The sequence below is a fragment of the Amblyomma maculatum genome, chromosome 2 (genome assembly GCF_055883805.1).
Source record: "Amblyomma maculatum isolate TAMU_Amacu chromosome 2, ASM5588380v1, whole genome shotgun sequence".
Taxonomy (NCBI): Eukaryota; Metazoa; Arthropoda; class Arachnida; order Ixodida; family Ixodidae; genus Amblyomma; species Amblyomma maculatum.
In genome coordinates this window covers 28,740,184-28,765,682 of record NC_139345.1, presented here as the reverse complement: position 1 = coordinate 28,765,682, position 25,499 = coordinate 28,740,184, and the positions used below count along the sequence as shown (strand labels likewise).

The following is a 25,499-nucleotide window of genomic DNA, read 5'->3' as shown; positions in this document are numbered from 1 at the left end:
TTTGTTGATAACACCCGCACATTTATTTCGCAGCGTGGTGGCAAAGAATAAGCGGATTGAGCGCCACGCTGATTAGTATCAAGCAGCGACTCGGGGCAGAGGTGCGCTGTAGAGCCGCAAGCCAACTGCCGCATGGCTGCGCTTGGCTGATTCGATCTCCATCAAAGTCCACCCCTATGTTTCAATTGCCGCTCAGGTCCTGCTGCGGAGGATAGGTGAGATGCCTAAAAGTGCGTCATCTCCACAGTGTAGACTTGCTCCGCAGCTGAGCTCGATGCGGTAGTTCCTCTGCAAAACAAAGCAAAAGCAAAGTTAATTCCAGTCGCCTTCCAAGAGAACTATACTTTCGCGTTTCTTCATTTTCTCATGCCCAGCATACTGTTACCAGTTTTATGTTATCCGAGCACGCATATTCTTCAACAACGCTAATATGACCTCGCACATGGTTCTATACAGTGCACCCTTCCTATGCGGGTCTCTTTTTCCCTCTCCATGCTTACAAACAACACATTGTTTGATATCAGCTCCGCCCTAGCTTGGCGAGAAAATGTTGTTTTTGATCATATCAGACATTTCATGAACGGGGTGGCCGCTTAAAATCTCAACATTGGCCAAATAACGCGCGGTTCGAGAACTTCGCCAATGCTGTCTGTTGTGGTTGTTCTCAGTCTTTTATGACGTCATGTGCTGCAAAAACCCCATTTTCAATACTGGTGTCTCAGTGTTATTTTTTTGCCATCTAAACGTGTTGCATCGTTTTCTTGAATGTAATTTATGAAAGGAAGTCCAAGAAGATAAGTTGTTCAAAGCAGCCTAGAGCCACGTTGGCCTTATTGTCGGTGTCAACTAACGCTGACCATGCAGATATCCCCCGCAGTCCACGTCCTCTCACCGTTATGGCCCAGAAACCTGAAAGTGTGGCTGGCCCACACTGGTATGCATGTTCGTCTTTGCTACCTCCTCTTCTAACCTCCTGCAACCACTCACGCAGAAAAGGTGAGCGCACGCCTGAGATCGGCATCTATGAGTTCCATTTCACTAGTTTATCTGAGTTGTGCATTGAATTTATTGAAGTAAGTTGTGCATTGAACTTCCTACCTGGATTATTTTTCTCGCTCCTCTGATACATAATATTTTGTCTAGACACTACATCTTCTATTGCGGTATAGTGAGTGTGGTGTCGATGATTAAAGCTATAGGCACCGCATCCTCCCAGCAAACAGCAAGGAAAGCAAGACAGGGAAGGAAGCACGCAGCCTTATGACATGCACTTGTATAAAGGCGGATGCATATTCTCATCAGCCCCGCGGATACCGCTTGGCATTTATGGGGCAGCATAATTTCCTACTTTACAGCCAGGAAGAGAAGACGTATCGAAAAAAAGTTATAAATGTGGCTATTACAAATGGGGAAAACACTTCGTCATCAGCGTCGGCGGGCACCTTGCGACCAGTGGTTTCTTGGATCAGGGACAGCAGGAAATGGGGTCATGAACGTGTGCCCCTGTGACAGATTTTCCAGCTGCTGCAATCTAGTGATCTCATGCAAATAATTCTCAAGTAATGCATTCGAGTTCACGTGCGCTATATATGAGTGATCCATTGCGGTTTCAGCGGGGTTGTCGTCAGCACGATCAATGTAAATACGTGCTGTGCCATCTCTCGTCGCAAGGCTAATTTGACGGTATTCGGGCCGGCGGCCCCAACAACCATGTCCTGCACATGTGCAAATTCGAGAAAAGAAGCTGTGATGTATATTTGAACACGTGCGCGCTGAATTTTCGCCCGTATGTACAGCCACAGGGACCGATTGGTACCGTCCGAGTGACCTTGAACCTGAGCCATGGTCAAAATGGGACCTAGCCACATGTCTCGTCCAGTGTTTTATACAGTTATGGCATCGTAAGCTGGTGCCTGATCACGTGGCTAACTAACCCCTTGACCGCGGCTGATTACATCTGACCTGTGACCTTAACCTTTCACCTCAAAATGTCTTGAAAGGTGTGGGGATTCACAATCCCCTTCCTCTATTGTAACGCCCGCGCGTAATTAACACGCGTGATTACGCGCGCTGGCAGAGAGGTTGGCGGAGGAGAGGGCATGCTGGCCACCCCCCGCCGCCTCCCGGGCCCTGCGGCGACGCTGCTGCGGGCTTCCCTCTTTCCTGCCGGCGTAACCGGGAGACCTCCTCTCCCGTTCCGTGTCGAGGAGCGCGACTGTAGCAACTCGCTCGGGGTTATTTCGGCGAATGAGCGCGCACGCGCGCGGTTCGTGATTTCCGCCGAGGAGACCACCGCCGTCACCGAGAATCGCCCATTGACCGTAGGCACTTACCGCAACGGGATGTGAGCGAGAAGCAGTGTCAGGTGAGAAGACTCTTCCTCTCACCTCCCTGGTGCGCTTCCCCATTAGGTGGTTTTTATTTCACCCCCGTACGCGGCGTTCGCTCGCTACACGGTGGTTGTTCTTGACTGCTATTCCTTTGCCGTGTACTCGAGCAGTGCAATAAACTCTGTTCGAGTACGCAACTCGGTGTTTGTCCCCTCTGGCCCGAACCCGCCGCAGTGGCGATTTCTCGCACCGCGGGTTGGGGGTCACAGCTCTGTCTGCTAGGGCTGGCACGTCGGGGCTGGAAGGCGACTGTAGCGTCTAGCCCCTCCTCCCCCGTGGCGCATTCTCTTTCGAGAAGGAACCCCCTAAAGGTGATTGATTGTCAATAACTTCAGATATCATGTGATAGGCGCGTGACCACGTGGGCTGAACACCAGATTAGCAAAACTAAGCAAATCAGAGCCGTCACTCCTAAAACTTGGTTTAACTGTGTTTAACCGTGACGAAGGCATTTCCATCTGTTTGATGTGTTTCGTTCCGCGTCCTGCCTTTCTCGTTTTGTATATGTTGCTCGCTGTTCCACCGCGAAAGCCTTGGGTAAAATCTGTCCTCACTTGGATGCGTCCTTCTTGGCGAAGCCGTCTTCGAGTGTCTTCTGGAAGCTCTCCGGGAGCAGCCACGAGCAGCCCGCTCCGGCCACACAGAGCGCAGCGGCCACCACGTTCGGAACCCATGACTGTGTGGCGTGGCCCTGCGGTGAGGAAGAGCAGGAACAATGTCACAAGGCATGGCTAGCTCACCGTAGCGTGGGCCACCATTCGGTGCGAAGACGGCACGATCAAAGTTCTCTAAATTCTGTAGCTGTTCGCAGCGACAGGCAGCTGGTTAAAGGGATACTGAGGGAAAATATATGGATAGATTAACGATCTATAAAGACAACTGAGTTACTGCGCCTATAACTGCATACTGTATAATCAATACATATTGAGTCAATGCAGCCGTCGTCACTCACGGCGATACCTGTGCTCACAAGTGAACTGCGGTGCGTCAAGTAATCTATTCATGGACCTCCGATTCAGAAACTCTTTTGTATATGGACGCCATGAGTTTGAACCGAATAGTGGGGAAGCTTTTAGGTTCATTCTCCCATTCTCTATATGCAATAAACGCGTCTTTAGCTGCTGGGGAAACGTACAGCATTTGTCAAAAGTGCACAGCCCAGGGGGTCTCCTTCTGAGCCGTGTAGGCGCTGATTTAGCATTAATGGAGGTCCTTCCCATTGGAGAGGGTAGGACAAAAAACCTTACCATCAAGAGATTCAGAACACCGGAAATGAATTACAAGCCAAACGAAGTGGCTCAGAAGTAGACCCCCTAGACTCTACGCCTTTGACAAAGACTGTACATAGCCAGCACATTATGTGAATGACTATCCGACAAAGATATAAAACTGCGCTTTAACCAAGCAGGACGAACGTGCCTGCGCTGTATAGGGATGGCATTGTTTGACTCGGTATCAATAGATACCGATAGGATACTTCCTGGGATCAATTGTTCAATTCACATCTCATCCTGTCATCTCAGGGGAACTGCCCGACTCGGCTGCTCCTGGCAACTCGGCAATGTCATGACATCGCGTGATGTTACACAACTCGCTAATACTCCCCCCAGTTTTTCGCCGACGCCAGATTTTCTGCAGAACGGGGTAATTAAAGCTGTTGCGCTGAAACTTTGGACAGATGAGTTTTGGAATAATACCGCGCCGCATTACGTGGACCAAACGCAGTTGCTTCACGGCTGAAAGCTTCGCCCCGTTATGCGCGCTTCAACGAAGCAAACAGCTCTCATTCAACTATACGTTGTGCAATCTTGCGTCCATCGTGGGATTTCTTTTTTGTTCTTAGGGTTGATTACATCGCAATCTTACCGCCCGCTGCCAAGACGGGTAAGAACACTTTGACTTTGTCAAGTCGACGTGAATATATTATTGATTGGCTGACATAAAAATCTCAATGTACGTGACTACCTGACATGAAAATCATATTTGGCTGATCAATTGAATTACTTATTTATGTATTTGCTATTTATTGATTGAATAACCAATCGACTGACTGACCAACTTACTGCACACTAGTGCGTGGTCTGCACACCGTGAGTCGCTTACTCAATTATTAAAGTGTACCCGGATAGTTAGGAATTCGTTTGACTGCTTCTTCCGTCCGTATGTCGCTCAAGAGGTGGAGGTCTCTCTGCCTGTAGGTCTTGGCTCGCGAAACTGGCCTCGTCGGCAGGATGTAACTTACTCTTCCTTGAATCTGTTAGCCCCGACACATCCGCAACATAGATCAGAATGCCATTATATAATGAACAAAGACCGTTCCTCCTCCTCCTGTTCCGCAGCCATCGTTCATGCTGCTCATACCCCTACGTAGTAATGCACGGCGACGCCTCCGAGTCAAAAACAGGGAGATGAAAACGGCTTGTGCCATTGTTTTTCACAACTTTCTGCGTTTCCAGATTTGCTGCGGCCACCGCGGCTGCACATGCATGACCGCATGCTGCGTACGCAGGTAGGGTGAAGCATATCGCGCTTTTTGCCCCGATTTCTACCGCACGATTATCGCCTTCGGTATAGGACAGGCAATCGGCCACCATTCTGCATAGTTAAACATCGGATCAAACCCTATTTCATAGCTCCACATGGCTGCGCACGTACGGAGCACCATTGCGTCCAAGCAAACTCGCTCAAAGTGGCAGATGACATGAAGCACTGCCTCAGTGAGCATGAGGTCACTTTTCTCGTGCGCCACTCTGTACTGATTCGTGACTGGGACGCAGCGGCGCTATCTAGATGCAGGGCCCCGTGTAATTGCGTTCACGCTAAATGTGATTCACCCTCTGTGTCTACGTTTTATCTCTCAGGCACCACAGGAAAGATATGACGTAGAAAGCCAAGCCAGGAATGAGCAAACTGTGATCATCGTAAAGCTTCTCCTTTTCTGAACGGTTCACAATTCAAATCACAGTGCAAGCTGTTAGAACTGCCCTAAAATAGTCCAGACACTAATTCCCTGGACCGTCCGCGTGCAGTCAAGCACCCCTTCGACGAGGCGCCGACACTGCCTTAAGACAACAACCGAAGTGAGCGTAGCCTTACTCGAACAGAGCAAATAAACCTCACGATGGTGCGCATACAGCCAAACGCTAAGCTCCTGCGCTCCTGGACGTTTTAACGTAAACCCTTGAGCAAAAAGTGGAGAGATCACGCGTTTTGACAAAACATACACGCAAGCTTTTTCTGACGGTGAAGCGGTTATCTCCGATTTATGCATAGGGTAGCCTCATTAATATGCCTCCCATCTTGTCCAAGCAAATTATTCAGGTGCATTGTTTTATAAAGAAAAATAATGGCAGCGGTTCGCGTGGTCTCTCCACTTTTACGCAGGGGTGTACGTGCATCGCCTCCGTAATAGAAAACGTGTGTTTTCACTTATTGCACAGCAATGTCAGCAGAGTGAAATGCCTGAGCATGGAGTACCAGATCGTCGAAGAAAGGCGCCACCGCAGAGCCGAGCCGGCCCAGGGTGTAGCAGAAGCCCATTGCAACTGAGCGCACCACGGTGGGGTACGTCTCGCTCAGCTGGACACGCAGCACGGCGCCATTCACGGACGTGCCCACCTTGCCCACCATCAGTAGGCCGAGCCGCACCCACGAGTACTCTGCAAAGCGGTATCCGGTACAGGTACTGTAGTCCTTAATTCAAACAAGTCGGCGTCGAGAAGGGGAACGACGAGAAGAGCGCCGGGTGTTCATATGACCCCGTGCACTTGAGCGCCATGTAGAATGACAGAATTGAGAAAGGCGCACATTAGACGAGGACATGGGGAAGGGAACGAAGATGAGTGTTGAGGATTGAGGTTATGGCGGTGCCACGGGAAGAAGCCAGAAGGTGACTACCGTGAAAGAATCGGAATCGGAAACATAAGCAGCAGGGCGACAATAAAAGGTGGAGGGGGGGGGGGGGGGGGGGGGCATGGTTGGAGAGTGGGGAGGGCAGCGGCAGAAGACGGAAAGGTGGAAGGAAGCGTAAATAAGGTGGACAGTGGAGGAGGAGGCAGGTACGGCGGGTGCAGAGGGGAAGGCTGTCATTTGTACAGGCTGATGAGTCCACTGTGAATAAGGATCGCGCAAAGGATAAATGTTCCCACGTTACGCACGCGCTGCTCGAGACCAGATCGACGGGGCATGGCGTTAGAAACGGCAGGTCTCATGCCGCGGCGCCTCTTTTAAACAATCAAGGTCTTGGTAAGGAGTCTTAGTTGAAAGGTGGTTATGCGTGGAAAAATGTACCGAGTGTTCCAGCTAGACAGAACGAAGCTTTTAAAGAACACGGAGACTCTAAACCCAACGAAACCAACTGAGAGATTTTGAAAGTCGTCTGTCTAGCCTAGTCTGAAGTATTTTTGTCGTTCACAAAAGTCAATTCATTACTAAAGACTAATTTTTTACTGCTAATTTGAGAAACAAAGCTATCACGTGACCAGCTGCTGGCTCGCACCTCTAGGGCCGTTTGTTTAACCTACACCAGCTACACCAGAGTAGCAAATCACCTATACCTTCAAGGAATTTGTGCTGCACTGGTGTAGCTGGTGTAGGTTAAAAAAATGGCCCTTCTGTCTCAGTGAGCATGCAAAGCCTCATTCTCCCCCCCACCCCCCCCCCCCCCCCCCCCCCAAAAAAAAAAAAAAAGAAGTATATTATTCTTTAAGGCACCTTTCGAAACTTAGAAATGACTCCTCCATCAAGTGGAAGCCTTTCTTTTTATAGCGCGATTTATTTTCCAGGCAGAGAAAAAAAAATACGTTATGTAAATGGCAGTCTGCGACAAAACATTTCAGTAAGCTGTTTTTAAAGCGACCTACAATTTCTGTATTGACGCTTTAGTCCTCAGGCAGCCAAATAATTAAGTATAGCTATTTAGTTTTTGCTAATAAAGATAGAAAAACGAAAAGTTCAAAAGGCGTACTAGATGAGGCGCCCCTCATAAGCTCTCAGTTGTTTTCACTAGCTAGGACAAAGCCGGTCGTGGCTTGAAGACACCATGCATGGCTTTATTAATACCTTGCTTACATTTAGCTGGGATGCCTGAGACAGTATAGGCTGCTGTACATATAAAATACACACGTCTCTCTCAATTGTTTTACCAAAATACCTGAAGAGCTGAGCTCACATTTCGTATCACCCTGTATGGTAATTACCTGCCCTTTCTTTTTTTTTTTTTTTTTTTTCTAGTGATACTCTTGACAGGAAAGGGCATGGTCCGCGCTCCCTGTGCTTTCTGCACATCGTTTGCGACCAGTTAGGGCTGAAGTCCCTACCAGTGGCCAACACGGAGTCTTACCTGGCGGCACAAGCCACAGGGCGACCATGACAAGCGCCGAGAAACACATGGTGCCGCAAATGGTGCGGCGCCGGCGGCAGTATTTGATGAGCACCACGTTGATGATCTTCACGGGGTACTCTGAAGAGGCGCCGATGGTGAAGTTCACGTACGGGTCTCCGCCAACACCGGCCGTGGACACGGTCATATGGTACCACACCAGGCTGGAGATCACCCTGCCGCCGCGTGACATGAGACAGTCAATACTGCTTTAGCGACGTACGTTTTCGACAAGGCTTCAAACCGAAAGCGGGCAAAAAATTCCAGCCGGATTTTAAAAGCAGTAGTCCTTAGAGCTACGTCTTGGTAAAAATCAGCCTCCTGCCCCCCCCCCCCCCCCCCCCTCCTTATCTCATTTGCCTTCAAATTCGTACCCTGCGGTAGATGGCACAAGCGCATTAAGACAAAGAAATATCTTAGACCAGTTGCGAGCTTGTGAGCGAATCATCCAGTGTTAGCTGGCAATTGTGACCGCAAAGGATATAGAGATATGTTAGACGATGTATTAGAGTGTTCTTTAATCACTAGACCATTTCAGTGGTCTCCTATTTGTTAGATGGATACACGTATCGAAGGCGTAGAAGGCGGCGGACTATGAGGTGACAGATGCATTTTTATCTGGCGGTGGGTGTCCGTTGAACGCCGACGGCTCGAAATTGAGGAAAGAGCTAAGTAGCGCTAAGGCTGTAATCATTGTACGAGGCCACTGAAAAAACGGGCTTGTTTATACGTGCGAGCTCACAGTTCGGAGTTGCATTTATACATTAAGCGACCAACGGTGGGCATGCGGACGCCGCGAAACTGAGGAGACGGTTGTAAACAAAAAACACTTATCTACACTCACGAGAATGGATTCGCTTTCCGTCGTCGCTACGCTATCTCTCGTTCGTTATCGCAGCCACGTACATGACCTTGTGACTGCTCTCTGCCAAAAAAATACATGCTCCCATGTCATCCTGTCGTCATATGCCGCAGTTAATGCGATGTCTCTGCCGCGTTTGTCGCTTGAAGGTAAAGCTGGTCGTTTGGCCAGTTTGCGAGGAATATATCCGAGCCACGCAAGGTTCGCCCGAAGTACAAGGGTTGCCAGCGGCGAGCGGGAAGCGCTGAGCCAGCTACAGTAATGCCGCGGTAACGACAACAGAGATGGACGCGTGGACCCGACTACCATGCAAACACGTCTGATGAACTCATGATGGCTTCGGGTTCCGCTTCGAGTTACCGCCTTTATGCCACCGACTTTCGACATATAACAAGGCGCCCTCGTAATCAGCGCGGGATGTGAAACATTAATGCACCATTAGATTGTCAATGAGAAAATTTTATAACTCATCGCACAGAACCATGTCTGAAAATGATCGCTCATATACTCCTTTGCAAACCGCCCTCAAAAGCACATCTTTATCGCTGCTCTCTAAAGCCCAGCTGCGGCTTTGTCAATGTCAGCACTATTTACGTGGTCATGCCGACAGGACTTTTTTTTTTTTTCTGTCCCTACACGCTTCTATTTTTTTGTGTGTGTTCGTTTGTTTGTTTGTTTGTTTGTTTGTTTGCTTCTGGAGGTGAGTACATGAAAGTGATCCCCCGTAGTCTCGTCTAAGAAAGCAGTTTGTGTTGCGAAGGTGCAGATAGGTAGTGCCATCAAGTCCATTGTTTTTCCAGCAATGAGCAACAACTAGAAGCGCAAGTGGAAGACGGTCTCTGACACGACTGCTGTGAGAACTTTCCACGCCACACGACTGTCTCCATGGGCGCCTTTGGGTGTAAAAATGGTCCGTCGTCATGTTATTTGGATACCTCAATTCTCGCTAAGTTCCTATAGTTAATTTTCCAGCCTGCATGTCTTCGTAAAACGCTCAAGATATAGTTGCTGTCCTGAAAGCCCTTTCCTGCGTCGTAATCACACTACTAAAATTGAGCGTAAAACAAAGCGAACAGCTGAAAGATATAGCAGGTGGTGATAATTAACCTATAACATGCTGTGGATAAGATACGAAATGAAAGGAAGGGGAGCTGCTTCCCCGTTCACTGCGTAAAGGGCAACTGAAGAGGCTTCAGAAATCGAGCCTAAAGGAATCCTCCGGTCGAAAATATCGTTTCGCCGGCGACTGTGAGGCTTCGTCCTCGGAACCCAAACGAGCAAGCATTTTTTTAGGAATAATTAGTAGCGCAGTTACCGCCATCGCAATCAACCGATTCGGTGATGTTTCTCTCCTTCCGTTTCCTCGAAGGAGGTTTTCCCCCTCCTGCCTGACCTTCTGGCCTCGGTCATGCCTCCGCTAGCCAAATTTCCCTTCCTTCCTCTTTCGCGCTTGGCGGGAAGCATGCTGTCTGTAGGAAAGTAGAACGCCACAGCACACAGAAAGGTCTCGGAGCAAGGACATCGCTCGCGCGACAAAGAAGTCATCCGCCAACCCTTCACCCTTCAGTCAGAGAGACAGACCAATGGATTCCGTCCTGGGTAAGTCCTGAGTATTGACGTCACAACCCATGATCGGCGGTCGGAGTGGAGAAGAGGGAAACTGACTTCCGAAGGGGGGCATGGGAGAGGCTTTGATTTGTATTTTTGCGGCTTTGTGGCGCGCGCATCGCCGTATTATTTTGCAGACACTATCTCCGATTACTGATCCACGTTTTGGGCTTGTTTGTCTAAAATGTCGCACCCTAGTCAGTGGCCTTTTAAATGGATCGAATGTGTAAAGCTTGCTGGTAAGGCCTGCAAAGTCTTTCTCGTCTAGTATTCGAAATGGTGGCGGAATCACCAAGTAAATTTTCAGACGGCCTTCAGCGCCGAGTATAGGAGGGGGCGATGACGTCTTGCACGAGGTCGGTACAATTACAACGCAAAAACGCTTGTTTTGAAGGAACAAAAACGCCAGCGAAAGCAAAGCTCGAAATGTTGTTTGGCTCCATCCGACGACGCACCCCAGTTGGCGGGTGAAGACCGCGAAAATTGGAAGTCTGTGGTGTCATCAACGAATGTCCACCCTTTTCCGATTCTGGACAAAAGAAGCCTAATATTCTATCGTCGATTTCGTCCTCAGTTCCGAAAGATATGCCAAAAAACATTATCTATCTATAGCCTGTGTAGATTTGAATCTTTTAATATTGTGGGTTTTTAAATAAGAAATTATAGCCGATTTACATTGTTAATCAAATGCGAAGTAGGTGTGCTAGCACTGCCTGGAATTGTGTATATTTCTATGCATTTTTACAATTTGTTGAAGAGCAAGGATATGCGCATGAAAGCATGAAGTTAAGGCACGGATGTGAGTTTGACGACTTGCTTGCGTCACGATGCGGCGAGCAGCGCGGAGCCGAGCACCGCGTGTACACGACTGCTGTCCATGAAGGCTGAGAAGTAATGAAGAATGGTGAAAGAGGCTGAAGCTGAGGGCGCGCGAGCGAAACGTCTCATTGGCTGTGCTGTGAAGCTGACACGCGACGCAGCGCAACACCACCTTGGCCCGCGGCGTCGCCACCGTCTCCTTCTCGCCTCAACTCACAGAGAGAGAGAGAGAGAGAAATTACAAGAGTTCAACGTTGCTGAACCAAACATTGAGCGAGAGCATTAGCTGCGGTTGACCGAGCGTTCTTCTCTTTTCCGTCTTTCTCAGCCCAGATATAAATCCCCGCTTTAACCAAGCCGTATGAACGTGTCAGGATGATTCTGACATAACCGTCCCATGTGAAACGAGAGACCCAAGTTGGCAACTCCTGCCAAGTGAGCCACGGCTCCGACCGCGCCACGCCGACCGCTTGAGTTGGGAGCCCACTCGCTTTTGTGTCACGTGGGGTGTGACGTCACAGCGTCACGTGGGTAAGACGTGGCTACCGCCGCGCTACGCGAACCGCTTGAGTTGGTAGCCCAGCTCTCACCCTAGTGTCACGTGGGGGTGTGACGTCATAGCGTCACGTGGGTAAGACATACATGGCTACCGCCGCGCTACGCTGAAGGCTCGAAACCTAGAGTAGTATTCCTTTCGCAATAAAAAGTGAGGAGAAAGAGAAATAGCAGGCGTCGGATCCGCCACCAGCGAAATCTGTGGTTGCGGTCAGAAGTGCTACGAGCTAAAAAAAAAAGAAAAAAAAAATGATGCAGGCGCCCTATAAAGGGTGAACTCACAGCTGGAAGCTGAACAGCGCCGTTATTGCAGCCCAGGCTTTCGTTGAGAACAGGTCAGCGATGCTTGCTCTTCCTACGTCGCGGGCCTAGAGAGCAAAGGAAGGAAAGCACCCGAATTGTACACTCGTAATTTTTCCCTTGTGCCCATCGAGTTCCCTGAGGCAATGCAGTGCAGCACAACTAAACTGCTAAGCTAGAGCTCTAGTCCTCACTCGATCCTTCACTGGCCTTGGTACCTTAGATCGTTATGATAGCGCGAGGATGGCTTACGCCGATACTGTATACATTGAAACAAATGCACTGTGGGAAAGCCAAAACGCTTTTAGTCCGCCATCGCGCTCCGGCGGCGGCCTACCGATCGACCTTTCAAAGACCGGTGTCGCCATAATACTCGCTAGAATGCTTTTACACCTTGCGCTACCAGCCCTCTGCATTATGTTGGCGCAGCAGCTTACGGAAAATAAGCAATGATTTAATAGCAATTAGCATCAGGTTTGGTTTGTGGGGTTTAACGTCCCAAAGCGACTCAGGCTATGAGAGACGCCGTAGTGGAGGACTCCGGAAATTTCGACCACCTGGGGTTCTTTAACGTGCACTGACATCGCACAGCACACGGGCGCCTTGCTTTTCGCCTCCATCGAAAAGCGGCCGCCGAGGCCGAATTAGCATCAGGTGCAAAAAGAGCAGTCTCCGGGGCGTTCTTAAGGCCCCAACTGGGAAAGGTCTAGTATAATCATACTTTTTTCACGCAACAGCCTCTCGTCGTCGCCTGCCCTGTCTAAATATATTCAATGGTTGAAAAACAAACCGTGCTAGTGATAGAAAACAGACCATGCTAGTAATAGATAGTGGCAACATGCATAGTTGGCGCGATCGTGGCAGTGCATGGCGCCTGCGTCACCCCTCTTCATAATATCCAGTGCCCGTCTCGTGCCCGCGATCGCAAGCGGTGTCATGAAAGGCGAGGCGACAAAGCCTAAAGAGTGGCTGTTGCTAGAATTAATTCCATGCCCACGACTATTTAGTTTTTATAAAGGCGCCGTTCTTCGGGAAATCCGGCGTCGGCTTTGGGAGCAAAAATCACGGGCATGGCAGGTGACAGAGCTGTGCACTTATTGGTCATCGGGTTGCGTGACGTCACAAAGCCATATTACATGGCAGAAGCTGCCAAACCGGGCAGCTTCTTTGAGGACGAAAGATGAGATGTTCACTTTCGAACCCTCGGAACCATTGGATATACCTTGGTCAGACGCGACACCCATATATATATAGCCTGCGCAGGCACATTCGTGGCTTCGATATATCGTTAAAACGAAACTTTATATCAATGTCGGATGATCGTTCACGAAGCAGTATAGAGTACGACAACATGCTAATACGTGCGAGCTGGATAGCAGCGAAACATATTGAATAATTAACGATTAAGCCAGCATCAATGAGCATGTGCTCGAACGAGGATCCTAGACAGGAGCCGCAGACTGCAGCCTTTAATTCTGTCGCGTCAGTTCAGTTCAGTCGTTCAGTCGTGTCCGACTCTTCGTGACCCTATGGACCATCACGCCACGCTTTCCGGCCTCTCACCATCTTCCTAACATCACAACTTCATCTGCAGCGCCTCGAGGATGCCAACCATAAAAGCGGAGCGTAAATGCCCCCCACCTTATCTTAAGCAGTTATAGATCGGTCCTCGTCCATTCTTTTTTTTTTTTTTTTTTTAGGAGCGAGAACGCGAAAGTAAGGAGGCGCTATGTAATTCTTCGTACATGAATTCATGAGAGCAATAAATGTTTTTTTTTTTTTAATCTGGAGCAGAATGAAGCATTCTTTTGTGCGAGTCTCCCTTAATTCCGAAATTGGCCTTCACAAATTAATTCGCACCGTCTAGACTAGCAGAAAATTATCAGAGGTTAGCTCTGTTAAACCGAATTTATAGCACGAAAGCACAGCTGCAGATCTGGCGCTATCGGGGAACCGCCACATACCGGAGGCTTTGCCTGGCCTCCTGTGATCAGCTTCAGCGCAACGGCGCGCTTGATATCGCGAAAGCGTTTGCTTTGATCCTACTAGTGGTGCCGTTTTGAAGCCGCCATGTCATATGGAGGCCGTTTAGCCCTATTTAAACCTGTTTATAATTAATGAAAGCACCCGTCGCTGTGGCTCAGTGGTTACGACGCTCTGCTGCTGAACGCGATCCCACGTACCCGAGTTTGAACTCCACTGGTTTGAAAGAAACCGCACTACAAGAAATATCGGACAAGATTTTGGGTCGGTGGTGGTGAGCGTAAGCGTGCTTTCGAATAAACACCATTCTGGCGGGTCCGCTTGCAGATGCAACATTATTTGTTTTGTTTTGTTTTCTAACGAATATTTTCAGAGTATGCCGCGCAGCTGCAACGCAAAGCGCGTACCGCCTTGATTTATGAAATAACTACGCTCACTAACATAGACGGTAAGCAGAGACGCCACAGCTACCCAGGACGGCAAGACGTATCATGCATATCGCCCATATTAAGCCGCGTCGTACGAGGCACCGCCTACCACCAATGATCACCAATACCAGCAATGATCAGAAAGGGTAGCAGCCCACGAAGTGATACCATTTTTATACCCTTCGAAGTTGTACGAAGCCCGACAATGACTATATGGACATCATAACCGGCCCACAAGCTAGGTTCACTTCGTTGAACATGGCGAAATCCGTTTACGTCAATTACTGACGCCGGCCTCTTGTGTGTGCACTCACCGCTGCTTTCTTGCGCTTGGCCTCCTCAATGATTTCATCCACCAGGTGCGCCGGTGACTCGCCGTGCTTGGCAAACTTGGCGACCACTTGCTTGGCCGCCGGAAAGCGACCGGTGGCCATCAGCCACCTGGGAGATTCTGGCAAAAAACTGGGCTGGTGGGTTAATATCTACTGCCCGCCGCTCTCGCATGCCCTCTCTGCCCAGCTCTGCACGACTGCGCCACATGGCAAGTCTTCCAATGTAACAAAGTGTATTCAGACCAGTGCCCTTTTCACGCATCACGACTTTCAGAACATACTGCGTGGATTTTGCTGTTTCGAGTACATGCTTTATAAATTGACCACAGTTAGACTACGCACGGTGCGCATCAGAGTCTGAATGAAATGCTTATGAAAAAGCCTGGCGGACGTCGGCGGCATGGTACCAGTCCGGGTAGACCAACCAAGAATGGTTTTCTTGGTCTCCAATATCTGACCCTTAAATTGAACAAGTCCCCTTGTCGTAACGTTGGCTTGGCTTGCGGACTGAGGCTCCCCTCTACCCTTGTTCAGTTCTCCTTCATATTGTGTAGCCATCTGCTTCCTCTCCCTTCCCGATTCTCTTTTTTTCTCATTTATTTCCCCTTCCCCTCCCACACTCTGTCACCCTCATCCCTCAACCCTCATCAGGAGTAGCATGCTAGGCTTACCACCAGGCAGACATCTCCTGTTGCCATTAAAATGTCTCTCTCTCTCTCTGCTTCCTCTTGTTCTACCCTGGCACATAAATTAGCAGTAAATTCACCACAACTGTAACTGCGAACAATGCGCAATTATCTGAAGAAAAAAAAAACTGCTGCACATGCATGCTCTCAATGAAACATGACGAACCTCATCGCAAAGGCCAATCATATATAGAAGATAATAGTGCATGCACTAATATATGGTTCCGACATGCATCATTATGCTGTATAATATAGCGCTGCCAGAGCACCGTACGCAGCTGATAATTAGAGGAAAGCACTCGAACGACCTACATTCCTTTCGAGTCAGGCACTTTCTTGGGATAATCCAAAGAGCGAACTCGTTGGCACTGTAACCATTTTTGGAATAATTTAATCCTTCGGCTTCAGTGGTTGTTGGGGGTTTACTAAGGTTGTGCTGCATGTGGTCAACAGATTGCGCTATTTAGTCTTGAACCAAGGTTCTGCAACAAACAGGTCCTCCTTTTCTCTTCCTACCTACTATATACAGTGCTAAAACTTGAATAATTTTCATTTCTACCCGAAAACTGCACAGTATACCTGCTAACAAAGTAACAGACGTGCCCTTTCCATACGTGTATCTGCCACAGCAAGGCGAAAGTGCCAGCTGCCGGGATGGTAAGTCTGGTGAAAGATAAATTCATGTCAAAGCTACCGACAAAACAGTCCAACATTCATGTGGCCGCAAAATCCGGCATGTTGAGCCAGTTACGATTTTTACTCATGGTTTGCATCCGGTGCCTTTGTATTTGCTAGAATTCCTATCGTCCTTAGCTATACACACATTTCAGAAGGAACTAAAACTATTTGCCCTATAATTGTATTTCCTAACGAATATTCCAAACTTTTTTTTCCGCAATGAACTTTCGCCTAATATCCTCAGTGCCTGAGACATAAAGGAGAACGAACTCACAAAGCCTTCACACAGTCACATGGCGGGTTCTGCGCGGCCCAGTACCTACCAGCAGAGCACCAGCAGTGGAGCGAGAGGCAGCGCTGCGTAGAGTTGAGTCGCCCGCCACTCGCCGGACAGGTAATGTAGCCACGGCAGCAGCAGCATGCCAGTCGCCCAGCCGTTGCCCATCGTCATTGTCGGCATGTAACGGTACCGTGGTGACACCGTCTCCATTACTGAGGGCAGAAAGAGCACGTCATGCATGCACTCGTTTACTTTCCTACACCTTTGTTCTTGCCTTCTATATATATATATATATATATATATATATTCTGGCAGTCTTGAAGCCATAGGTAGCGTAAGAGGGTTCTAGCACAGCTTTCGCCCTCGCCCTTGATCACGTTCTACGTGACGCTGGCGGTAACAAAGGACGTCCCACGTCCGCCGCTATGGCTGAGGGTGGCGCTGGTGAACACTCTCAAGTTTCGTATACAGACAACATAAATACCCAAGAAAAGTAGCAGGGGGGACAGCGGCCGATGTAGCTCAGTTGGAAGAGCACCGGACGCGTTATTCGGAGGTCGTGGGTTCGGATCCCACCATCGGCACGTTGTATTTTCTTCTACTTTGTGTCTAAATATCTTTCCCCTAAACAGATTACATTACTCATTTCTGCGATTATCCAAGTAAACATTAAAAAAAAATACATAAAGTACCATCCCCAACGCTTTCCTTGGCCTCGCCGACTGTTGGCTTCTTTCCTTCATATATATATATATATATATATATATATATATATATATATATATATATATATATATATATATACACCCCAGATCAGCACATGACAAAGAGGCACTATAAAGGCCTCCACACGCTTATGAACTAGAACTACTGACTTGAAAATGTATGTTGCTATTGTCAGCCATATTAAAAGCAATAATACTTGCCCGACGAGCGCGCGATAGCTTTTTCATCCACATCAGTAGCAAAACCAAGACTCGAAAGGTGCACGCAATAGAGGAGGTATAGGCTCACAACTGAGACGAAGAAAAATGCGTCATGCAAGAAAATAGGTAGTATGTCAGACATGTCTTATAGCTGTTAATTTTCTTTCTAATTTACTCCTTCGCCCTGCCATCACTCAGCCCCGTCTTTGATACTGGAGCCGCTGAGGGGTGCTAGTGGCTGACGTGTCTGTCCTGAGTGCGCCAACTCAAAAGCAGAGGGACAAATCGAAATGGAAAAAGCCTTAAATACTAACCCTGGTCATCATGTCGTTGTGAATTTGCGAAGTACAGGATAGACGAACTATAAAACACTCCCACCGAGCTCGGCTTTTATCCCTGCGTGTACTATACTGAACTTCTCACGGGCAGTTAGCGGGATAAGCCAGGAAGCACACAGACAAGCACGAACCGGAGGTCGTGTGTGTCACCTTTACTTTTTTCCCCGCAATGGTGTTATTGTACAGGGGTTTGTATCTATTTCGAGTGGACATTAATAGATTACAAATTTATGCTCATCAGAATGTGTGAGGCAATAGAAGCACAAATTAGAAACTCGTGGTTAAGCGAGTGACAAAGTGCACGCACAAGAATCCGCAATTGAGAAGAGCACACAAGTACAGAAAATTCTGACGTTTGCAGCAAAATTTGCCATAAGCGTCAGAATTTTCTGCACCTGTGTGCTACTCATTACTAGTACTGGAGGCCATTTCTATAGTACGTTTCTGTAGACTGTATAGTTCTGCAGTACTTTTCCGTTGTAATTACAGACAATTTTGATGTTATACTACAGAAATTCCTGTTGAACTGTCAAAAACCACACAGAAAAACTTGTGACAAAATAAAGTTCTTTTTTTTTTTTTTCGATTGGGGGTAGCTGCAACTATTGCTGTTTATACTATATTGTGTTCTCACGCATGCTATTGTTTTTGGTACCCCTAATATGCCAATGCGCAGGAACAACTCGCTTCTAAGGTTTTCAAGCGCTCGCACTCAGTATTTGAGACTTCCCCAGAGAACCAGTCGATCATGTTTTTGACAATAAACAGCATATACCGGCAAACATATTGATGTATCTATAAACATTTTGATTGTTTGAGTGCATATTTGGCTAACTCTTCTTTTTGGCTAACTCGATAAGCCAGGTTTTCGATGCCTTCAGCGAGCAGCGGACTCTGCAGTCCGCTTTCCTTCGCCATCGTATACAGTTACTTAGCGGCATTCGCTGGTCGTTCTAAGGATAAAGAAGTGCGACGCAGACGGGTGCTGAGATCTATGCTGTAATAACTGTTAGTGGTGCGTACAGCTATCGAGCTTTTAATCTTCCCCGTACAACATCTCTTGGTGGAGGTGAATCCTTCGATCCCCTGTGACAAGCTGGATCTCCCCCAGAGTCCTAATTACCGCTGGTATGACTATGCAACCGGAAGAAGCAGTGAGCAAACATATCGCGGATGAGTTCCGTTGGCCTCCAGGGTCTGGGTGCATTTACGCATCCACACTAAGACCGGCCGGCTGGCTCTTCTTACTGAGTGTGTAGATGACGTCCGCGTATCCGGACACCCCGATGGCCATGACGAACCGCGACACGTAGTACATGGTGGCCGAGGTCGAGAAGGCAGTCATGGCACTCGCGCCGACTGACATCAGTAGACCACCCATGATCGTCCATTTTCGTCCAAACCTGCATGCAAAAAAAAAACAAAAAAAAAACGCTGTACTTTGCGTGTGATTGTTATACGTGTTATTCGATGGCGAGCTATGTCACCATTTTGCTACAAAGCCGTGTTTAGTGTGGAGTTTCTCTCATCGTCGCAGCCCAGTAGACAGCAGCAGGAACTCGAGCCACTCGAGAAAAGAGGGTTTGTAGTGTTATGCATCTCAGATATTGCAAACAAAAAATGTCTCATGTTTACCGATGTGCGTATTTCAATAACAACTGTGGTGGTTCACGATGCCGACGCTGGAGCAACACTGCCCACAGTGAAGCATCGCAAATTATATGGACGTTAATGAGATTCGAAAATCTGCGTGCGTATAAATACTGTAACTGCTCCAGCTGGACAGACATGGTATATTAGTGGATATCTACAGACCAAGGGTGACCAGAAAGGCATATGCAAAAAGCCTTAAAAATATAGCGTTTTAGTCAAGAGCCGCAGTATAATTGGGACGAGTACTTTTTTTTTTTTTTTTTTAATTTCGTCCGACAAAGCTAGCGGTCACAGTGAATGCTATATACTCAGGCATTAATTGCTCATTGTACCTTTGTACTGCGCTACTCCATTAGTTAATTGTTAGAACCGTGTCAGAACCCTAAAATGTGCTACAGCATCACCTTTTCATTTGTGTGCATATATATACAGCCCTCTCATTCGAACTGGTTTCATGCCGCACATGCGTGCGGTGTATACATATGGAGAAAAGTTTACGGGATACGAGTTCACGGGAAAAAAAATGATATTTATGTTCTCAGGCAAAGCACCTCAATGAAAAGCACATTAGCACGAGAAGATATGCGTGCACCAACTGCTGGAAGAACAGCAGCTCACTAGCTGGCCAAGGCACAAGGGTATGTATCAGGGGCGTAGCCAGAGGGAGGGCTTATGAAGCCCCCCACGAAATTTTTTCGTACATACACGGCAGACCAAAACAACCACCAGAGTCGGAAATCAATCTGTACTTTGTCTCCAGTATGTCTTTTTACACTCAGAAAGAGTTTTCGGCGGGAATAAAAAAGCGAAAGGTGGGTTTAGTTTTCTGAAATCGTTCATCGGATCATACAAATGAGACAAGCCATACTAGACAAGCTGACAAAGCACGCATAGATGAAATGCGTGGAAAAAAAAATAAGAAAAAACAACTAGGAGGGAGCGTGACGCCACATTCGCAGCCTCCGCAGGCAAAACTTGATCTTCTCACGCCGCGCTGTCTTCTCCCTCCCGGATCTCTTGTTCGCGTTGAATCTCGGTGTTTTTAGCCGCGATGTATGCTCCGGTGAAAAATCTGTCGAAGTGGTCTGCTGAGAGCCCTCGTCTGTTCGTAATACTTCAGTTTTTTAGAGTGCAGATGCTGCATTATAATCAAAATTATAAGCACACTGAAGACAGTGCAGGCAACCATTTCATCGGCGGGTCGGTCAGGAAGACTACGTATTCGAACTAATGTTAATTGTATGGCTGGAAAACTGGCTATGATGGATTTTCAGTTCTGCATTTGCTAAAATAAACAAATGATTTTCTTCTGAAACAATACATGCGCAGGATACTCGATGGAACGAAAGCCCCGGACGTTACTCTAGTTCCGTGCTATCTTGGCACCCCAGCATGTAGAATTTATGGCGCAGTTGAGAGGTGACAGGTACTGATAGGTATCTTGTTACGGAGGAGGCTGAGCAGCAATGTCCAGCCCCCCTCGAAAAATATTTCTGGCTACGCCACTGGTATGTATGTATGTATGTATGTATGTATGTATGTATGTATGTATGTATGTATGTATGTACGTATGTATGTATGTATGTATGTATGTATGTATGTATGTATGTATGTATGTATGTATGTATGTATGTATGTATGTATGTATGTATGTATGTATGTATGTATGTATGTATGTATGTATGTATGTATGTATGTATGCATGCATGCATGCATGCATGCATGCATGCATGCATGTATGTATGTATGTATGTATGTATGTATGTATGTATGTATGTATGTATGTATGTATGTATTGGGGGGGGGGGAATTTGCTTCCCGAGAAGTTTTGCCGATGACAGTGCCTTCAGTTTATAATGACGAGATTATACCCATTGTGCACTCGACCGGCAGTCCAATGCCATGCGAATGCGCACACCTCAAGAATTCTCAGTGGCGTATGTCTAACCACCCATTGGCACTACTTCCATTTCGTTTCAATGCCAACTCCCACGAACGAGTTCCCTTTGCCTGTAACGTTTTGCAAGCGCACATAAATAAAACTGAATGACTTAGGCCAGTGATCGAACCTATTTAATTTGAAAATAATTTGCCTTCTTTATTGCATGTTCTAAAAATATGATCGAAGAAAACTGCGTTGGTACGCAACAACGCCTCCGCACATCTGTTTAGCCTAAGATTAATGTAAATAAACCGAAGCAGCACATACCCTACGCCCTATATTGGGGGTGTGCTTGCTATGTCCGGCCCTATATGCATTGCCAACACAGTACCACTACTGGACCGATGGGATCGTGCTTTCCAGGAAATGTCGCGAGTATATGCCTTCGTTTCTCTCTCCAGAAAGGCTTAAAATATATCGAACATTTTAGAATGCTACCGCATGGATTCGGACGTTTCAATTTACCGGGACGTCGTAGGGATGTTCGTGGTTTGATTGCGGATGTACTATGCGGCTGTAGTGTTTATATGGCTGCATGTACTCGCATAACGTCTTAGGTGAGCCTATAGTGTTGGCAAAGTATGCAACGTGGCGTATCGAGTATCACCAACGTAACGTGTCGCATCTATAATAGATGTTCAAAATCATTCTGAGCCGACTCGCCAATGAGCTTGTAATCCAAGAATTTTTTTCCCAGACCAAAGATACGACGCGAGTCTTTAGTGAACTGTAAAGCTTGTGCATTCTTCTTCTAGCAAGCCCGGTACGTGCGCGCAGTCAACTAAACAAATGCCCTAAGCAGCAACGGAGAATATAAAATTCGCGATTAAAAGCTCACCAGTCCGAAATATGAGACGCGGCGACCGTCCCGACGACCATGCCAGCCAGGTAGATGCTTTGCACAAAGGAAGTCATCCACCTATTGCCGCATACCATATTCCACTGCGAAAAATAAGAACGCAAACATTCGCTAAAGTTTTCTTCAATCCTGTTCTAAATGAAAGGTCTTGTATAGCTTACGCGTTTTGCCGGTTTTCGGCTCACATATACGCAACGTGATCTTAAAAACAACGTTGTCCACTAGCGTCAAACGGGTTATGACGTTTTTAATTTAAAGTATACAGACGAGTAAACCACCTCTTCGGCAGTGATTGCAGCGCTTCTCAAGTTATGTCACGATAAGTTTTAGCAAACCCGTTTTCGTGCGCATTATAGCAGTAACAACCAAAAATGCATTTGCAAGCAGATCATACTCTGTAAGCTTTGTTAAAATTACATCTACAGCATTCGACATTTCGACAACTATGATGTTCTATGAAGATTTACGCTGTGTGTTTTATAGATAACTTTAAGCAAACCTTACAAATTGATCAAGCTAAAAGAACATGCCTTCAGCACAATAATACTTTTGAGAAAAATCAATGCTCTTGTCTTGTAAGAATACATGCTTCGAGCACCCCTCCCTGCCCTATACGTTACAACACCTGTACCTGGGTTGGTGCATAGCAAAAAAAAATAAATAAATAAATAAAAATTCAGGAATGTGGTAGGGACGCAAATGTCCACTTGCGATAAATAGATTATGTAACTGACATTTTTATACATACCTCTTCGGTCACTGTCTTCCCGTACAGACTGGAGTCGTATACCCAGGACGTGCAAGGTTCCGAGACCTCGCGGCCTTCGGCAGGGCGGAAGCATTGCTCCGTGTCATTACCAGCTGTGCTGAAGCTGGAATTCACCCTCCACAGTTGGCTACTGTTAGGCACTGAAGTCCAGTTCTCCGGGGCCAGGTCGGCACAATGGAAGGGGACGGCCGACGGCGCCACAAACACCGGCATCATCAGATTCCACGTGACGGGCAGGCCCCGCATAAATGCGAACACGAATATGACGATGTGGGTGCGGGACAGCTTGTCCAGCACAGCGTCCACCGTGGCGGGAGCCATGTTTGGGCAGAAGCGCAGTAGCCTCCCCTGCCACAGAAAGAGCACTGTGCTTAGTATCATCATCATCATCAGCCTGACTATACCCACTGCAAGGCGAAATTCTCTCCCATATTTCTCCAATTAACCCGGTTCTGTGCTAGCTGCATCCACTTGACCCCTGCGAACCTCTTAACCTTATCCGCCCACCTAACTTTCTGCCGCGCCCTGCTACGCTTTCCTTCCCTTGGAATCCAGTTTGTTACCCTACGCGACCATCGGTTATCCTCTCTTCGCACTACATGTCCTGCCCATGCCCATTTCGTCTTCTTAATTTCCACTAGAATGTCAGTAACTTGCGTTATTTCTCTGACCCACTCTGCACGCTTCCTATCTGTTAATGTTGCCCCTACCATTTTTCGTTCCGTAGCCCTCTGAGTTTTCCTCAACTTAAGTAGAACCCTCTTGGTTAGCCTCCACGTTTCAGCCCCATAGGTGAGTACAGGTAAGATGCAACTGTTGTATACTTTCCTCTTGAGCGATACCGGTAAGCTGCTAGTCATAATCTGCGAGTGCTTGCCAAATGCGCTCCATCCTTAGTATACTTTGGGGTAAATAAATGCGCCGTCTCTGCCACAGGCGGTAGTAGAGTTTCAAAGTCAACCATAAGGCAAGTCTTCGTCAAAGCGTTCACAGTGGAAGTGTTGCCACGCACCTTGCTATACACATTGCGATTGTTGCGATCAAAATTTAAAGCACCGGCAAATTTAAGTCGACTTTATATAAATTCTGCGTTCACTTCGCCATTCAACTCCTAACCCAAAACGCCGCATTTATAGTATTTTTGTTTAACTAAACACACCTAAACTGCTCTAGATGCAAGTTTGAAGCAGAAATTTTCAGTCTCTCAAAGTCTGAAACAATGGCCTTGTTGTCTATTTGTAAATGTAATTACCACTGCCCAGTGTTCCTTCGCTGTTGTACGTAATTCTTGCGCTTATAATTACAAATTTGGCCAGATGCAAATGGTATCCAGGACGCTACAAATTCTACTCGAAGTCATCCAAGGAGATGAAACTTTTGGAAAGTTCGCAAGGAATCGTTTTCATTTTTACGCGCCGCAATCAGGATAGAGGATTAAGCTAATCACTATGCTCTTTCATCCGGAGGTCAAGTCCTTCTGTTCCACCCGCCAAGGATGAGAAAGGACGTTGCAGTTTGCGTCACCGGCTGCGCCGAGACATGTGTCCGAGGTGCAAGAGTAATGTGTGTCCCACAACGCCCGGCGTAATCAGCTCCCGGGAATGTCGAGCCATTTTATGCCCCCGTATGACCGGCGTATCTCTTCTGACGCTACACAATTAGCTGCAAACACCAGGCAACGTGCGCCAAAGCCTGCGCCGTGAGATAAAGCGACGTCACCTATGTGACTGCCTAGCCTTAATCCTCACTCTTCGTCGAGCGGTTCTGTGCGCGCCATTTCTGGCCCCCGATGACGTGTATGAACTTGAGCTTGTTCCACTGTATATCTGCGGAAACCAAATTCAACTCTGAGTCCTGCGAAGCTGTTATTTTTTTTTTCCGTGAAAGATATGGAATGTAATTCAGCTACCGATAAAAATAACATAGACAAAAAAAAAACGCTGACAATGAGAGTAAATCAGCGAAGACCAATGCAGTTAAGGTTCATGTCACCGGAAACAGTATTATTTAACCTTGACCAACGACAAACTGTGCGCAGGAAAAAGATAACCCTGATAGAACGAGAAAAAAAGGGAAAATGGGGAGGGGGGGCAGTGCTCAGCCAACAGACGTACATTTCATTTTGCGCCAACTCAGCGTTGAGTACTATATCTGCAATTATCCTGTAGGGCGGGGAAAAATTACAGGCAGCCTTTACTTTGAGCCTTCCAGGCCAGAGCCTTCCATCTGCCAACATTCTATCAGCGAGCTCCGACATATTCGCTACAGAGATGCTTCCTCTGCTTCGGAGCAGCGGTACACTCACCGTGCGTGGCCCTTCTCTCGAAGTGATGGTGGAGTGACCGAGCTTCGCGCAGCGTCGTAAACGACACGACGATGCTGCCGGGTGCTGATAGTCAGCCCACTTTTGCAGGCCGATTGCGCTTGTGTCAACATGGCAGTGGCCCTGGAACAAAGGAAGCCGTCTGCGCTCGCTCGCTTTCTCATTTGTTGGCCCTTTCTCTGCCGTTGTACCTTCATAAGGACACCGAGCACAACTCCATCATTCTTTTGTTGTTGTTTTTTTTTATTAGAATAACTCACTTTATTGGCGCCATGTGGTATTGTTTATATTAAATTTTTTGGCTGTAAAGGTGCATCTGAGACTGGGAAATTTGTATTGAAATATGCAATAGTTATTTTGTCCCACCGGTCAACGCAATGAATACGAA

General features: G+C 47.4%; 1 protein-coding gene across 1 annotated transcript; it reads right to left on the bottom strand.

Annotated features, from left to right (window-relative positions):
- LOC146198223 (organic cation transporter protein-like) lies at positions 1–25,152 on the bottom strand. Its single transcript, XM_084592577.1, has 11 exons — positions 25,094–25,152; positions 22,768–23,136; positions 21,999–22,102; positions 18,814–18,968; positions 16,345–16,513; positions 14,640–14,787; positions 11,897–11,982; positions 7,732–7,946; positions 5,868–6,049; positions 2,945–3,081; positions 1–288 (listed from the first exon to the last, which is right to left on the bottom strand). Exons 2-11 carry the CDS (start codon positions 23,107–23,109, stop codon positions 225–227), a joined length of 1,602 nt encoding a protein of 533 aa, XP_084448703.1. The 5' UTR covers positions 23,110–23,136; positions 25,094–25,152; the 3' UTR covers positions 1–224.
- Between the last annotated feature and the right edge of the window lie 347 nt (positions 25,153–25,499).